Source organism: Dermacentor variabilis, chromosome 2 (genome assembly GCF_050947875.1).
Source record: "Dermacentor variabilis isolate Ectoservices chromosome 2, ASM5094787v1, whole genome shotgun sequence".
NCBI classification, from domain to species: Eukaryota; Metazoa; Arthropoda; class Arachnida; order Ixodida; family Ixodidae; genus Dermacentor; species Dermacentor variabilis.
The window spans coordinates 230,220,454-230,239,235 of record NC_134569.1 but is presented as its reverse complement, the minus strand read 5'-3'; the positions used below and the strand labels follow the sequence as shown (position 1 = coordinate 230,239,235).

Below are 18,782 nucleotides of genomic sequence, written 5' to 3'. Positions count from 1 at the left end.
AAGCAGCTCGCTGTAATATGGTGACTAGGTTAGGCCGACTTGAGGCTGCGTCCACAAACCGAAGCGGGCAATCCCCCTGCGCAGGTGTGCCATAAAAGTATGTAGAGAGCTTTTTAGAGCGCAGCTCTTTGGCGTCCGTTCCTGGGTTTCGCGTCGTCGTCGGCGTTGTCGTCGGCCTCGTAACCAGCTCCGCCCCCCTTTCATCCCCCCAGCGCTAGCAGCGACCGACTGATACCGCTGGATGCCGCTGACGCCGCTAGAGAGTCAAGATAACGTGACTGCATAGAACACCGTCGCCGCCATGCAGAAAGAGGAGGAAAGGGTCCCCCCCCCTGTTCTTGTGTGGCGGATAGGGTGCTCTTCAGTTGCCGACGCGCCGGTTATTTCACGTAGGCCCCGGCACGTCGACGAATACGTGACCACCTTCCCACGGCTAGACCTGGTTCTTAGCGCTGCGGAAGCGAGGGTATCATATTGTTTGTGTCGGCATCGGCGGCGTTGTCCCTGAAACCAACTCCGCAGCTGGCGTTGACTCACTATCGGCGTCAGCGGCATCAGTCAGTCGCTGCTATCTCTTCCCTCCTCCCTTTATCGTGTTGTCCGCTTGCTGCGCGCGCTTCTGCCCCCATCGTTTGCCGCTGTGTGTACACGCCGCCCCCCTCCCCCCTCTTCCTGCGAGTCTCCGGTTGTCAAAGCGCCGGCTCGAATTTAATTCCTTTCTTCGCTCCTCCTCCAATGCAACCCCTGTGCGGTGGCAATCAGAGAGCCAGATCGGTGGCGGCGGATCTGTATATGTGCACCGCCCGAGCCGAAATTGCCGCTGCCGTTCGCCCTGTGCGGTGGCAATCAGAGAGCCAGATCGGTGGCGGCGGATCTGTATATGTGCACCGCCCGAGCCGAAATTGCCGCTGCCGTTCGCCACTGCGAAATTATCTGCCAGTTCTTTCTGAGCCATGAGCGAGACGACCGATGGAAGTCCTTCGTCTGCTGCTGCTGCTGCTGCTGCTAAACGAGCTGCCAGAGCAGAGGCCCAGCGCCGTCGCCGTCAGAATCCAGAGGTGCGTGCCGCCGAAGCAGAAGCTTACCTAGTGGAGTCTTTGTTAAAGGAATACGTGTGAAAAATAAAAAAAAATTCTGTGATAGCGCGTACATGTGTTGCTCGATTTCTTTGCCTCAATCTATCGAAAAGGTGAAACAGCTTATTTGCTGCGCTCAAATTTCGCATTAGGAAGTAACGTAATCGTCGGTAATTTTTTTGTGAAACACACAGGTGCTTTTACAAACTCGGGCCATGTGCATCTGTAGTAGGTCACGGTGGGTGTACTTGAAACTCTTCGCGATGTTTGCCAAGCAGTCTGTGATCATACCATTATTCTAGCGGTGGGCCATAAGGAATTCAGTATTTTTTTTTTTACCTTAAACCCAAGTCGGCATTCTGGTACATGCACGGGATCAGTTAACAGCTAACACAGACCGAAGCTCAAGTCCTTGTTCACCTGTGAGACGTTACACAGCTTCCGCTAGGGTGCTGCTTTATAACTGCATTACGACAGAAAACTAAGCTAGTTGATAAGCGTTCATGATGTATTTTTGTGCAGCGCTCACAAATCGACGAAGGACGAAGCAGAAACGCAGCGCCTCTCCTATATGTTTCTGTTTCGTCCTTCGTCGATTTGTGAGCGCTGCACAAAAAATACATTATGCTTCTTTAGAAATCGGGGATTGTCGTTCATTCACGCTTCGGAACAATATCCACTGGCGTCAAAAGTTCACATGCTGTGGAATACAACATCATCTGCTAGCGCTTCACCATCTACAGACGGTTGTACCAGTATGAATTTCGGAGTAGCGCAACCAGCACATAGACACAAAGAAGAAGACATGCACACAGGGCCAGTAGATTTTGATTTAGGCGCGTGCAACGGCGGCCTCACTCACCCTTCTTTGTAGATGCGGTTCTGAAAGCAGGCCCAAGCCGCTGGTACTACGGCGCCATCTGATGGCGTTTCTGGCGGCCGCCCCTGGTAGATGGCGAGGTGCTGCTGCTGGTCGAGTCCAAGCCAAGCACAACGGCAATCGTTCAGCTCGTTGCCGCTTACCAGCGAGAAGGCGAAAAGAAAACCGAGCGTGCGCATGCTTCCACGGGCTTCCGACTTAGCGCAGTGGCTCCGTTGAAGCCGGTCATGAGACGCCGTGTTGATGCCTTACAAGAAGAAGGAGAATAAGAGGGACAGTAAACTTTAAGGAGTGTTCTCGCAATCGATCTTTTCGCCTATCCTCACTCGCTCGGACGTCACAATTGCTGGTTTCGGCTACTAGACTCGCGGTGTCTCAACAGAATCGGAGCCAATATAAAGTAGTGAGAAGAATGGATCGAGGAAAAAACACAGTACAGCGCTAGGTGTTACTGCGCATTACTGTCTGTAACGGAAATACAATTCAAAAGGAAGTCCCACACTTTGGAACTATATCATACCGGCCGGTGAAGTAATCTGTGAATAAGTGCACAAGCTACGTGGACGGTAAATAAAAAGATAAGAAATAATAGATTGGGAGCAAGTCAAGTGTAATGCAATAGTGGTCCGTTCGCTGCCGAACGAAACATTATTTATGCTGAATTGACGAAGCAATAGCATGCCAGGGCATCCGCAAGGAGACCGTTCTAATAAGCACGCGTGGCGCTACCACAATTCGGTTACTGTGCGAGTTGGTTCCGGCGTTGTCGCACGGACAGCAGAGTGCAGAAAAGGGTGCGGGAAGACCTTAGGGTTTTTGTTGGGATGTTTTCATCGGTACATATATACAATATACGACAAGCCTAATAGCATGTTTCCCTGGGCGCTGCAGGAACCAGGAACCAACAGATTGGTAATAAAATATTTGTTTGTAGAGTTAGACCTTTTCCTCACTTAATTGCTGATCATCTATTCCAGGGCTTGCTGTTAAAATGCAGCATAGAAAATAATATTCAAAGGACCGCACTTGGGCATTCATTCCACGGCAGATGCGACTTCAATTATATACCTGCTGCTCTGGACCAGACGCCTCTAGTGAAATTTTAGCAACGACATTGGGTCGCGTTGGAGGCAATAAAATATACTGTTATATGCCAGATTATGCTCGAGCATGCAGGACACATGGGCGCTGGATGTGAAGCGCTGCCTGCAGGGCTAATGTCGGCAGCTGTAAACAGTAGAATGGGAATCCCACGAGTCAAGAGTGGTAGATTGGCTTGTTGAGTAGATGGTCGCAACAGCTAACTAGCACTGACAACCGAGTTAAAGACATGGTTGTTTTATAGCGAATGGACAGAATATGCAGCATTACCATTGGTAGTCTTACTGCGGCGTTGGCATGTGCTTTATTTTTGCAAGATATCGCGACAACCTCGCCCCACTGACCATTCTAGGCAAGTGGGACACACGCTGTGTGAACATGTGTTGCACGGTTAGGCCGCATCTTTTAACTTATGGTTTTCTATTCTACTGGCGGTATATAAACGCGCAGATGTCCTCCTTCAATTGATAACATGTTTTTGTGGTAATCCTAAATCAGTTTTCTCAAGCCTTGGCCTGTTGGAAGGCGAATGCACAGCGAGCGGAGCTCCTAGCATAAACCAAATCGCGAGTACTCCGACATAAAAATCGATTTCATGAATGCGTTCTTGAATGTCAGTGTACTATTCAATTAGTTAAGCATTACAGCGCAAAAGACAGAAGAAATCGCGGAAGCAAGCATAACGAACTACACGTGGTCGAAGCATGAAAATCATGCGGACATTACTATCAAGCGGCGCGGAGTGTTTGTGCCATTTTCACTCTTTAAACCCAAACCTACAGAAAAACAAACGCTGAGGGAAGTTGAACGCTCACCAGTATTTAGAATTCACACACAAATGTCATTTTCGCAGGCAAGGCATCACTGGCATATCAGCAAGCACTCCACGTGCAATGTAGCTTGATCTAGAATTACCACGTGGAAGTATGATTGTGCTATATTTTTTAAAAGCAACATTGCGTCCTTTCAAGCTTGCATAGACGAACAATAGGTCACAGAATTCGCCACAGCGAGCTTCCCATGGCTGCACAAGTCGAACTAATAAATCTCAAAAGTTACGCTGTTCATGTACACAGAGTGGTATTTCTTATGAATCGCACAACGCCCGCGGGCGGAAGCTTAGTCGCAGAGAATTTTCAGAAGTGGTCCTCAATGTGCGGCTTGAAAAAAATGGCTGATTGGTCTTCCGCATTATTTTCTCATAACACAAAAGTTAAACGTGTATTCTAAGCACTGGAAGCTTCGATGCACGTTCACAAACGTCATAAAATTCACGTAGCAGTGACGGCGAAGAAGGCAGCAAAACAGTGAATGACGAAAGTAACGTTTTATTCGGCGTATTTGTGCGCCTCAATAGCAGGCTAGACTCGAAGAACAACGATGTCGAACGCAGTCGGCGATCGCCGAAAATCTGATGTGCTGGTCAAGCGCGTCGACTTTTATACATGAATCATCGAACATTCCAGAGTAATCGCTGGTTCCGTCGCATCTTCCAGAAAGTTCTACACAATTGGCGTCGCACATGCAGTCAGATTAGAAAAGCTTCGGTACAACATACAGCTGATAGAACCATCGATAGCATTTGAGAAACTTCCGATACATGCGGGCGCTTGCTGTGCTGAGCGATAACGTATATTATACGGTGAAAAGCGGTCACCCGAAAAAGATGAACAAGTAGACGTGTCATTATAGTTACTAATTAGTTTTGCTTAAAGGGCGAAGCAATGATAGCGATAGCAAACACTCGAGGCTTGTGCTGCTTTGCAGGCTAAACCGCCTGTCGACGTCGTAGACATATCCTGTGCGACGTTGAGTCATCTTCATTTATTTATTTATTTATTTATTTATTTATTTATTTATTTATTTATTTACACATACTGCAGCCCCTGCTGGGGCTATAGCAGGAGTGGATAATACAATACAAGAAAGAAATGCAATAGCCAACAAAGAAAGTTTAGGCGCAGTGTTGAGGGAGCACAGACAAGAATTCATTTAATGGGAGAGAACGGTTGCTTCCTGATAGCGAATTCCAGGCTTCAATTCTTTTAGGGAAAAAGCTATACTCAAAAGTATTAGTGCGTGCAAAAAATGGTGTAATGTTAAGCGCGTGATGTCTCCTACTAGAAGAAATTTTTGCAAAGGTGATATATTCATTACTGGAGAGGCGACAAGATGAGTGAATAATGCCATGAAAAAATTTTAAAGAATGAACGTGTCGCTGTTCGGCGAGAGATGTCAGGTTGAGTGAGGACATGACTGACGATGGTGAGAACTGGTGGTCATAACGTCGGTAGACAAATATAATGGCTTTCCTTTGTATGGCCTCAACTCTGTCTATTTCGTACTGCTTGTAGGGATTCCAAACGATACTAGCATACTCAAGTATAGGGCGAACAATAGTTTCATATAACACTAATTTAGTGTCGCGCGGAGAATTAGACAGAGTACGACGTAAATCACCGAGTTTTTGTAGAGTTTTAGTCGTAATGGAATCAATGTGCTTTGACCAGTACAGGTTAGTGGTGAACGTGAGACCAAGATATTTATATTCAGAAACGCGTTGAATTAAATTATCATTAAATCCGTAGCTGAAAAGGAACGGGTTAGCTTTATTAGAGAAGGACATAACGACAGTCTTACGGAAGTTAATATTCATTTGCCATGTTTCACACCATTTAGAAAATCTGACGAATGATTCACTAAGGCGAAAATGCTCAGAGGGAGATGAAATGATGTCATACAATACGCAGTCATCTGCATACACTCGAATTTTAGATGATATGTCGTGTGGTAAGTCATTAATATATAGTAAGAAAAGTAGAGGTCCGAGGACCGAGCTTTGAGGGACGCCCGATGACACATCCACCACCGAAGAATTGATGGAGTTAAAGCTTACGAATTGAGTGCGGTGAGACAAAAAACTTTCTATCCAGTTCACTAATTGAGAGTTGTTAAGATTGGCATTTAGTTTGGACAGTAGTTTTGAGTGAAGTACGGCATCGAAAGCTTTGAAAAAATCTATGAATATAGCGTCAATTTGAAATCCCTTATCCAGGTTAGAAGCTATGTTATGCGTGAACGCGACAAGTTGTGTTATGGTGCTGAAACCGCGTCTGAATCCAGGTTGTACATTAGAGAGAATGTTATTTGTTTCAAGGAATTTCATAATGTGTTTGTATATTATATGCTCTAGTATTTTGCATGAATATGGTGTTAAAGATATTGGCCGGTAGTTAGAAAGATGCTGCTTACTACCTGACTTATGTAACGGAAGCACCTTAGCCATCTTCCATGATGAAGGTACTATGCCGGAAGTTAGTGATTTATTGAAGATAAGAGTAAGGTATCGTGAAGTCCATAAGGCATACCGAACGAGAAACAAATTCGGGATTCCATCAGGCCCTTCACTTTTCTTTGTATCAAGATTTAGTATGAGGTTTAAGAGTCGGATGAATGTTTGGAAAAGGAGGAACAATATCATTATCGCAAGCAAAAAGGGACTTAAAGTATGCGCTGAAGGCGTTGGAGAATAATAGTGAATCACTAGTCATTTCGTTCTTCACACATAAGGATGTACAAGAGCTGTCACGAGGAAGAATGGATCCCCAGAATTCACGCGGGTTACTTTTCAACAGAAGCGGTAGCTGCACGCTATAAAAAAATCTTTGGCTGATTTGGTTTTTGTACAAAGAACCTTCTTCGCCTTAGCTAACCTAGCAGTGTGTACGGGGTTATGGGAGTCCTTCAAGCGTCTAAGCCTGCGAACACGACGTGAAAGATGTAGTATATCTCTGTTCATCCAAGGGATTTTAGTATTCTTCTTTTTTGTTTTGATGGGAATGAAGTGTTCAATACATGACACGACAATATTTTCAAAATATGTCACGAGAACATTCACGTCTCTTGATATGCTGAGTGTTTCAAAGGTGTCGAAGGCATCAGCCAATGTATCTAAAATAGAGGTGTTGTCAGCGTGATTGAAATCGCGAAATGTAGTAAGAACGAACGATGGTTTAGGAACAATGCACGGAAGGGAAACAAAAACAGCCTGATGATCAGAAATGCCGTCTACCACTGCACAAGTGTAATCATTCGCGGTGAGGTTCGAGCTAAGAAAGACCAAGCCCAAAAGAGCATTCTGTCTGGTAGGCTCGCAAACGATCTGAGTAAGCCCCAAATTCAGGCTAATATTATAAAAGTTCTTTATCGAAAGAGCCATCATGACCGCATGTCGATAGAGAGGGCCAGTGAATTCCCGGTGTATTGAAATCGCCCAGACAAATAATGTTGGAAGGAGCTAGGTTGTTCATGTGCATGAACGTTTCGATTGCTTGAAGCGAGTCCACTGTAGTTCCCGGGGGGCGATAGAAAGCGCCGATTACAAAATGCGTTTTTTCCAAGTGAAGTTTGCACCAGGCCGACTCCGTATCTAGAGGAGCTGAGATCAGACCGAAGCAAAAGGGCGACGCCGCCCCCCTTACTGTTCTGTCTGTCCGTCCGAATTGCGATATAGTCCGGTGGAGTGAATTCCGAGTCAAAAATCCCATTGTGTAGCCACGTTTCCGTGATAGCAACTGCGTGAGTACAGTACGAGTGAATAAGAGATAAGAAGGCAGGAAATAAATTAAATAAATAGTCTTCATAAAATTGCCTCAGAGAAGACTTTTCTTCGCTTGTAGCACGCCGTTTATTTTTTATTTTTTTTGCCGCGTGCCCAGAAGCCCAGTGTGAATTCAGCTTCAGTGCTTCACACAAGTGCCCTGCCGAGGCCCCAAGAAGTTGATTATCTCTTCTCCTTGCCAAGAAGCAGCTGCGCATGATACAATCATACTTTAATTCTCTTATCCTTATGTTACCTTCATCGACAATTTTCTTTATTAAGTTTTGTGTTAGGGACACGTATTCGTTAAAGAAAATAAAATGGTCCCATTCGGGCTTCACTGAGGTTGATGATTGAGGAAGGCCAAGCTACGAATACTTCTTCTTTCCAAGTTCTCGCGGAGGCTACTTACTTTCTATTCGAACGTAGGATGCCCTCCGTTTTTGCTCTCGCTTGCGTTGAAGAGGGCTTTCTACAACTACAGTGGATGCTTCATTTAGATGTTCAAGAATCATGGCAGCAGAGTCACCTCTGACCTCGGAGCTTTATCCCTCAACAGGAACATCAGGATCATAAAGTGAAGTTGCCGGAGTACGCCATTTCAGCATTTTATATCATCGATGACTGCAAGTATAGCAACGCCAATTCCTTTGAACAAGTTGCTGAAGATACACTGCACTTCTTGGCGTCCTCAAAGAAAGGTTTGGAGCACCACTACGAAACGAACCTTGATGTCTACACATTAATGTAAAACTGGTGGCGAATAGCGCAAAATGTACTGACATCCTCGGCGTGCCTTGAAATAAGTCAGAGGGGACGTCTATTCACTTCGGTCGCCTCTTGAATCTTTAAGTAGTACCATCGCATGATCTATGCAATTTCAAGCCCACCACTTGGCGCCAGGTACCGAGGAGGAATTTAAGTCATTGGAAAAACAGGATGAAAAGCTTTCGTTGCTTTTTGAAGAGAATTGCTCTCGCAATCAAACTTCTTCATGAATCTCTAAAGGCGTGAATCTTCTATTAAGACTTATGCACGTTGAAGTCAAACTTCATTCGCAAAGATCCAAGACGGCAGACAGCAAAGTAGAAGCGCAGTATCAACGTAGCTATGGTCTTAGTGAAAATACAGGGCAGGTTGTCGCACATACTATTGGCCAAGAGGAATCTCGTAGTCCCAAGAAACACGCACGTGCACAGGTTGTGTTCAGCCAATAGCAATAATTAAAGAAAAGCGTGTTAATCGCTGATAAAGAGTCGCGCGTTCCTCTGGCAGCACAGAACCGGATGCTGGCGACGCTCATGAGGTGTCGCTAGTGCACTTTTTATGTGCGAATAATCGTACCATTTCGAACGACGCACCTTCAATCCCAACTTTTGAGAAACCATATGCACGTTCGTGGATTGACGTCTCCCTAGCGTCCCTTGCTCTCAGAAGAAATGAATACAGTTGGTCAGTATTAAATTTCCTCCTGATTAAAATTTCGAGCTTCTAAGATTTCTCGGTAACTTCATTTATCCGCCAGTGGATTTGCACTTTCGGCCTCCTAACTTCACTGAGCCCTATTATATCCCAATTACTGCCCTCTAATTCCTCCAATAGCACTGCTAGACTCGCCTCATTAGATAACGTTCTAGCGTTAAACGTTGCCAGGTTCATATTCCAATGATGGCCTGTCCGGAGCCAGTGATTTTTAGCACCCTCTGCTGCGTCGCACGTCTGACCGCCGCCGTGGTCAGTTGCTTCGCAGCTGCTGGGGACTGAGGGCCGGGGTTCTAGGAGTCGGATTCCTGATTAATAAGAATATGGCTGGTAACATACAGGAATTCTATAACATTAACGAGAGGGTGGCAGGTCTTGTTGTGAAACTTAATAAGAGGTACAAAATGAAGATTGTACAGGTCTACGCCCCTACATCCAGTCATGATGACCGGGAAGTCGAAAGCTTCTATGAAGACGTGGAATCGGCGATGGGTAGAGTGAAAACTAAATACAGTATACTAATGGGCAACTTTAATGCCAAGGTAGGCAAGAAGCAGGCTGGAGACAAGGCAGTAGGGGAATATGGCATAGGCACTAGGAATAGCAGGGGAGAGTTATTAGTAGAGTTTGCGGAACAGAATAATATGAGGATAATGAATACCTTCTTCCGCAAGCGGGACAGCCGAAAGTGGACCTGGAGGAGCCCGAACGGCGAGACTAGAAATGAAATAGACTTCATACTCTGCACTAACCCTGGCATCATACAAGATGTGGACGTGCTCGGCAAGGTGCGCTGCAGTGACCACAGGATGGTAAGATCTCGAATTAGCCTGGACCTGAGGAGGGAGCGGAAGAAACTGGTACATAAGAAGCCGATTAATGATTTAGCGGTAAGAGGGAAAATAGAGAAATTCCAGATCAAGCTACAGAACAGGTATTCGGCTTTAACTCCGGAAGAGGACCTTAGTGTTGAAGCAATGAACGACAATATTGTGGGCATCATTAAGGAGTGTGCAATGGAAGTGAGTGGTAACTCCGTTAGGCAGGATAACAGCAAACTATCGGAGGAGACGAAAGATCTGATCAAGAAACGCCAATGTATGAAAGCATCTAACCCTACAGCTAGAATAGAACTGGCAGAACTTTCGAAGTTAATCAACAAGCGTAAGACAGCTGACATAAAGAAGTATGATATGGATAGGATTGAACATGCTCTCAGGAACGGAAGAAGCCTAAAAACAGTGAAGAAGAAACTAGGAATTGGCAAGAATCTGATGTATGCGTTAAGAGACAAAGTCGGCAATATGATTACTAATATGGATGAGATAGTTCAAGTGGCTGAGGATTTCTATAGAGATGTATACAGTACCAGTGGCACCCTCGACGATAATGGAAAAGAAATTAGTCCAGAGGAATTCGAAATCCCAAAGGTACCGCCGGAAGAAGTAAAGAATGCCTTGGGAGATATGCAAAGGGGGAAGGCAGCTGGGGAGGATCAGGTAACAACAGATTTGTTGAAGGATGGTGGACAGATTGTTCTAGAGAAACTGGCCACCCTGTATACGCAATGCCTCATGACCTCGAGCGTACCGGAATCTTGGAAGAACGCTAACATAATCCTAATGCATAAGAAAGGGGACGCCAAAGACTTGAAAAATTATAGACCGATCAGCTTACTGTCCGTTGCCTACAAACTATTTACTAAGGTAATCGCAAATAGAATCAGGGACACCTTAGACTTCTGTCAAGCAAAGGACCAGGCAGGATTCCGTAAAGGCTACTCAACAATAGATCATATTTACACTATCAATCAGGTGATAGAGAAATGTGCGGAATATAACCAACCCTTATATATAGCTTTCATTGATTACGAGAAAGCGTTTGATTCTGTCGAAACCTCAGCAGTCATAGAGGCATTACGGAATCAGGGTGTAGACGAGCCGGATGTAAAAATACCGAAAGATATCTATAGCGGCTCCACAGCCACCGTAGTCCTCCATAAAGCAAGCAACAAAATCCCAATAAAGAAAGGCGTCAGGCCGGGAGATACGATATCTCCAATGCTATTCACTGCGTGTTTACAGGAGGTATTCAGAGACCTAGATTGGGAAGAATTGGGGATAAAAGTTAATGGAGAGTACCTTAGTAACTTACGATTCGCTGATGATATTGCCTTGCTTAGTAACTCAGGGGACCAATTGCAATGCATGCTCACTGACCTGGAGAGGCAAAGCAGAAGAGTGGGTCTAAAAATTAATCTGCATAAAACTAAAGTAATGCTTAACAATCTCGGAAGAGAACCGCAATTTACAATAGGCAGCGAGGCACTGGAAGTCGTAAGGGAATACATCCACTTAGGGCAGGTAGTGACGGCGGATCCGGATCATGAGACGGAAATAATCAGAAGAATAAGAATGGGCTGGGGTGCGTTTGGCAGGCATTCTCAGATCATGAACAGCAGGTTGCCATTATCCCTCAAGAGAAAAGTATATAATTGCTGTGTCTTACCAGTACTCACCTACGGGGCGGAAACCTGGAGGCTGACGAAAAGGGTTCTACTCAAATTGGGGACGACGCAACGAGCTATAGAAAGAAGAATGATAGGTGTAATGTTAAGGGATAAGAAAAGAGCAGATTGGGTGAGGGAACAAACGCGAGTTAATGACATCTTAGTTGAAATCAAGAAAAAGAAATGGGCATGTGCACTACATGTAATGAGGAGGGAAGATAACCGATGGTCATTGAGGGTTACGGACTGGATCCCAAGAAAAGGGAAGCGTAGCAGGGGGCGGCAGAAAGTTAGGTGGGCGGATGAGATTAAGAAGTTTGCAGGTATGACATGGCCACAATTAGTACATGACCGGGGTTGTTGGAGAAGTATGGGAGAGGGCTTTGCCCTGCAGTGGGCGTACCCAGGCTTATAATGATGATGATTTATTTGCACTAGGGGCGGCATTTCTCGTTATGTACGACAGCGCTCTAGTCAGATAAGCACGTCGATTGCGCTTGTCATCGACCTGGAGCGAACATTACGAGCGAAATATCGGCGAATTCCGTAGTCAGTCACACTTGAAAATGATTGTGTAAAGGTACTCAAGAGTGCGCTTTTGACTGGTGTATAGCCCTACTTTGAACCGAGCCACTAGGAGCTGGCATATGTGGTTAGAAAAGAAGCAGCCTCTATTCATCTTTTATGTCAGTGAAATAATGTTTAGTCTTACCTTTTACAGGACGGTGTTCCATAAAATATCGCACTACAAGGAAGGCAAGCGCAACAGGTCATCGGGGAAGCCTGCAGCGCACTTCCCTGCCAGGATTGCCTTTAATATAAAAAAGGTCAACAGGAACACGCGAAGCGATGATGCCTTCCTGCGTGGCGAGAAGCCACGGCCAGCTATTATAAAAGTATTGCAGCGCAACGGCCACAGTCACAGCGCAGGAGCTGCGGAGTTCAATCATCATCTAATATCAACGTCCCAAACTAAGCATACCTTTCTGGCGAACTTCGACAACAGGATGTGACCAGCCGAAGCCATCAGGCTTCATGAAAGTAAACTGGTGGTGCAGGAGAATGGTTATCTCCGCGTTGCCAACTCGGCAGTCAACCAAGTGCCTTCAGCCATGTATTACAGGCACAAGCTCTGGCGCGAAGATAACTTCGTGAGAAACATTCACCCACTCATGAAAATACCAGAGAAGATGCCGCTGTATGCCAAAGAAGGTGAGCGTAGAATTAAAATACTACATTGTCCAGTTAGGGCTCATGGGTGTGATTCTAACTCTTGGTTGTTTATTGCTTTTCTGGAATTTCAATTACGACAGATTTTTAAGAATGCGTCCCACAAGGATGTGTCAATGCCAGATGCTTGAAAATGGGATTTGAACACTGGGAACAGAGTTGGGAGTGCCGTGAAGATACTAAATTATAAGGTTTTACGTGCCAAAACGACATTCTGACTATGAGGCACGCCGTAGTGGAGGACTCCGGAAATTTCGACCACCTGGGGTTCTTTAACCTGCACCTAAATCTAAGTACACGAATGTTTTCGCATTTCGCCCCCATCGAAATGCGGCCGCCATGGCCGGGATTCGATCCCACGCCTAGATACTGGAAGATACGGGACAGCGTGTTCTCAGTCAATGGAGATTTTTCATCCAAGACCTTTAATAGTTTCATATAATTAGCGAAGGGAAAATGAGACACACACACAATCGTAGCGGGTGGCCACAAAAGAAATCAATACGTTCTCCTGTAACAATAATGTAACAATGCGCCCTGGAAAGATAATGTGACAAAACGTTGCGTACAAGTGCAAAATCAGTTTATGATACTTGACGAAGGGAAAGTCGACACCGGAAAGATTGAGCGTACTTGTTCATCTTGAATGAATTCTGATCCATGTACCAACATGGGTAGATTCAAAAATTTTATTGAGGGAGGCTATACCACAAAAACTAACAGTTCAATTTCTGGCTGAAAATTGCTTCATTGCTTCAACCAGCGAATCTTTTGATGTTAAATGTATGCCAGCAATGACAATATATTTTTGCCGCTTTATGATGATTGGAAGTGATAAATGTCCTTAGAAAACAGGGGGAAGTCGGGAGATGGAAATTCAAGACGACGAACAAATCGAGAACGTGAATCCAGAAGTTTTGGCAGAAGGAGGTACCTGGAGCTACCTTGCACACAACTTGACGTGCTGTCTCTCTTGCTCGGTCGTATTGACTTTCAACACAGATGCAGTGAAAATTACCCAATTGTTCTAAATGCTTGAGAACAATGGCATACACTATATTTTCGGCACATAAACTTGGTGGCGCCACTGTGTCACGGTACGCAAGTAGCGCATCCTACGTTTCGTTTGGAAATTCAAACTAACTTTCAGTGCCAGCAAGGCTTGCTTACGTTAGCCTTTGTGGGAGCCCTACCTCAAGTTACTTGCACTGAGAATACTGCCTCTGACTGGTTACTTTGCTACTTGTCAATGCTGTACAGTTAGCATTTGGTGCTATATGTAGTGTAGTCACATAGCACAGCACGAAAGATTTGGAACAAAAGTTGCCGAATGGACAGAGCACAATTTCAGTGGCATGCAGCGGTCCTGCGCACAAGTGTGTTTACTGTCTCCTCAGTTCATGTAGTGCTGCCTAGCATTGTATGGATCTTGAAGAATAATGCCATGATATTGTTACGCGAAGGAAAGGTTAAGAACTGGAGACTATTTACAAAGTATATTTACAAACGATAATGCAGCGCTGGCCAGTTCAGCCGAGAGCTCGAGAGCCATAGAGCGTTCGTCGTCTTCGTCGGGCCGCCTGCATACATGGTCCACCAGAAACACGCAATACGCATGTATCATTATCCCTGGCGGCGGTGATAAGTATCGGTGATAATGGAGAGTAATATGGTTTGAGGCATGAGACATGCGCAATGTCAACGGAAGTTGGGGCTGATGAAGCACTGGTAATGACTTGGGCAATTTCGTACGTAGCTATAGTCACGGCACGCAGCACTCGATATGGGCCTGTGTACCGAGACAGGAGTTTTTCTGACAGGGCAACGTGACGAGACGGGGACCAAAGGAGTACCAGAGATCCAGGCGAAAAGTGTACTTCGCTGTGCTGACGATCGTACAAACGCTGTTGCTTCTCTCGCAAGGTCAGGAGGCAATTTCGCGTGCTTGGGCTGCCCTGGTGATGGCGTCAAGTGCATGATCGCTGGTCTCTGCTGCGGTGGATGAAAGGAATGCGTCCAATGGCAATGTCGGTTTTCGGCTGAACAAAAGACAGAGCGGGAAATAACGGGCACTGCCGTGACGCGAAGAATTATATGCAAAAGTGACATAGGGTAGGGCAAGGGCCCAGTCAGTATGGTCGAACGAGACATACTTTGCAAGCATGTCTGTTAGGGTACGATTCAGGCGATCCGTGAGACCATTAGTCTGTGGATGGTAAGACGTAGTCAGCTTGTGCTTGATTGAGCAGGGCAGTAGGATGTTGGCGATTACTTAAGAAAGAAATGTCCCACCACGGTCAGTGAGCAGTTGGTGTGGAGCGCCATGCTGCAGCATCATGTCGCGTAAAAAAAATGGGCGATATCTGTCGCACAGCTCGTTCGAAGAGCTCTGGTGGTGGCGTAGCGCTTGGCGCAATCTGTCGCCACAGCGACCTACATGTTGTCAGACGTAGATAGCACAAATGGGCCAAGCAAGTCCAAGCCAACGCGAGAGAACGGCTCCTAAAAAATGCCGACTGGTTGAAGGCACCCGGCAGGGAGCGTCGATGGGGTTTTTCGGCGCTGGCATTTCTCACACTCCGCAACGTAATTCCGGACGGAGTGGGCAAGGCCTGGCCAACAAAAGAAGTGTCCGCGAATCCGGTCGTAGGCGCGGGAAATGCCAAGGTGACCTGCCGTTGGTAAATCATGAAGTTGTTGGAGAACAGCTGACTGAAAGTGCTTAGCAATGACGAGGAGTAGGGCACGAACGTCTTGGTGTACCTTGTTGTGGTATAATACACCATTCCGGAGAACAAACAGGTGAAGGGACGAAATGGAAGACGAAGTATCCAAGCGATCAATGATGACGCGTAATGTAGCGTCACGGTGTAGCTCGTCGGCAACGTGTAGCAGCTGAGAAACGGAGAAAACGCAAGCGTCGGCATCGGGGTCAGGGTCGGCGGGTGGTTCGTCCACTGGATAGCGTGATAAACAGTCTGCGTCTTGATGTATGCGGCCCGACTTGTACACTACTGCATAGGAATATTCTTGCAGCCGCAGAGCCCAGCGACCTAGCCGAGCAGTAGGATCCTTGAGTAAGGAAAGCCAGCAGATCGCGTGGTGGTTCTTGATTAGAGAGAAGTGCGTGCCATACAAGTGCGCGCGGTATTTGAAAACTGCCCAGACAAAAGCCAGGCATTCACGATTTGTAATCGAATAGTTGCGCTCCGCTACTTTAAGGCGGCGGCTAGGGTGTCCGATAACACGATCTAGACCCTGTTACCGCTGGGCTAAGACGGCTCAGATACCGTGACCACTGGCATCGGTACGCACCTCTGTACGAGAGGACCGGTCGAAGTAGGCCAGTATAGTAGGACTGTAAAGTAGGCCAGGTGACAATGTTGGTGAGCTGGGCAAACGCGGCATTTTGAGTTGTGCCCGACGTAAACGGCACGCCCTTATTCAGACGATCAGTAAGCGGTCGGGCAATCACTGCGAAGTCTAACGAAGCATCGGAAGTAGCAGCAGAGTCCTACAAAACTTTGGACTTCTTTGACAGGCTGGGATACAGAAAAAAAACGTGACAGCAATAATTTTGTACTGGTCTGCTTGAATACCGGATGTGTCAACGAGGTGGCGCCGCATTGTAATCTGCCGACGACCCAAGTAACACTTCGAATAATTTAGTTGCAGCCTAGCCTCGCGGAAGACTTCAAGAACAGCTGATAAGTACTCAAGCTGTGTCTCAAATGTAGGTGAAAATAAGAAAACGTCGTCTAGGTAGCAGAGGTATGTTGACCATTTGAACCCTTGAAGCAAGAAGTTCATTGTACCTTCCATAGTTGCTGGGGCGTTGTATAGACCGAATGGCATAACTTTGAATTGATATAGACCATCAGGGGTGACGAACGCGGTCTTCACTTGTTCCTTTTCTACCACAGAAATTTGCCAATAACCAAACCTAAGGTCTTTTGATGAAAAGTATTTGGCACCGTGGAGGCAATCGAGGGCGTCGTAAATGCGAGGCAATGGGTCTTTCATGGTATTTCACGTCTTTCACAGTATTGCGGTTATATTGACGATAATCTACGCAGAAAGGCCATGTGCCATCCTTCTTCTTTAAAAAGTACCGCAGGCGACGCTCAAGGGCTCGACGAAGGCTCAACAATGCCTGTTGCAAGCATCGTGTTCACTTCATCTTGAATAGCCTTACGCTCTGAAGCAGACACTCGATATGGCCGGCGATGAATAGGACTGGCATCACCAGTATTTATGTGGTGATTAACACTTGAAGTCTGGACCAATTGGCGATTGTTGAGGCCGAAGATGTCGTGGTAGGAAACAAAAAGGCGACACAGAGCTGCTGGTTGTTCAGGAAATATGTGGGCAGCACTCATGGGACAAAATTTGTGTCAGGGAAAATAGCATCCTGTGCACATGGTGATGTATTTGACCAGACGTCTACTCAAAACGTCGTGACGTGGTCATCTCCTGTAGCGCGCAGCGTTGCAACCGATATGCTTTGGGGTATAACTTCATTGTCAGGCCAAAATTGAATATGGGAAGGCATGTCCGGTTACCGGCGATGGTGACTAGGGAGCGCGGCACAGTGATTGCGCATCAAAGGGAAGGACATCAGGAACAGGTGGATGGCGGACGAAGGCGGTCGTACTAAATTTGATCGGTAGTTCGGCGCGAATATGCATGAGTAGAGGAAGTTTGAGGCAAGGGTACCGGCAGAACAGTCGATCAAAGCTGAATGCGCCGTAAGAAAGTCGAGTCCGAGGATTAGGTCATGGGGACAATTGGCCAGCACTGTAAAAAGATGAGGAACGTGGCGAACGGCGATACTGATACGCGAAGTGCACATTACAGTGCCGTCAACAGTGCTACAATCGGCCACGCGTACGGCTCGAGTAGTAGGAGGCATGAGAACATTCCTCAGTCGACGACGGAGGTTACTACTCATTATGGATGCATGGGCTCCAGTGTCTATTAACGCCGTCGAAAGGACACCGTCGACGTGGACATCAAGTAAGTTCTGGTTTGTTGGGAGCGTCAATGGAAGATTTCGACACCACGATGATTATGCAGCACTACCCCTAGGAGGTGCACGGTCCAGTTTTCCGTCGGGGAGTGTCCCTAATGGGTCTGCCACGAATAGCAGCGTCGCTGAGGCGGCGAGGACCGACGGCGGTGAGGTGACGACGAGCGAGCAAGACGACTGTCGTCGACGGATACACGAGGTAGGAGGCATACGGTGAGTCGAGCAATGGCGCGGTCGGCATATGGGCGAGGAGACGGGGAAAAGGAGCTCGAATACGGCGACATCCAGGAAGTGCGGCAGTGGCGAGCGACGTGGCGAATGCGAAGGCAACGGAAGAAATGTGCTTGCCATCCGGAGTTCTCCACTCAGTAGGGTTGCGGTATCTGGGCGGAGAATACAGCTCGCTGTGAGGCGTAGCTGTCGGCACCGGTCGGGCGTCAGGTTGGGAGACGGAGCAGGCAGCAGGAAAACCTCGGTTTCCAAATTCTCGTCGCATAATTGCCCGAATGAGAGAGATTGCTGGGGCTAATTGGTCAGTGGTGGGGTCAAGTGGGCGTGGATAGAACGGCGCAGGACTTGTAGTCTCGTGCTCGCGGAGAATACGTGTGACGTGGTCATTTAAGGGTGGCGAAGCGGTAGGGTCAACGCAAGACGACGTCGAAGCAATGTTCGGGAGCCGTGGTAACTGTGGAATGGCGCGGCGGTTTTTTGACTAGCTCAAAGTGGGGCATTCTTTGACAACGACGTAGATGGTGGACACATTGTTGAATACCAACAAGTTGAACGCATCGTCTCCGATCCCTTTGAGTACGTGGCCGACTTTGTCAACCTTAGCGATTTTGTCGTCGACTTTGCGGCGAAGAGCGAGCACGCTT

The 18,782-nt window shown here is 46.7% G+C and overlaps 1 protein-coding gene across 1 annotated transcript in view; it reads right to left on the bottom strand.

Moving 5' to 3' along the window:
- Window positions 1-18,782, bottom strand: part of LOC142570719 (putative phospholipase B-like 2) — a 243,233-nt gene that overhangs the window by 164,517 nt on the left and 59,934 nt on the right. The window contains exon 2 of the mRNA XM_075679063.1: window positions 1,939-2,203. Within this exon, the coding sequence (XP_075535178.1) occupies window positions 1,939-2,203 (265 nt within the window). The remainder of the gene's footprint in view (window positions 1-1,938; window positions 2,204-18,782) is intronic.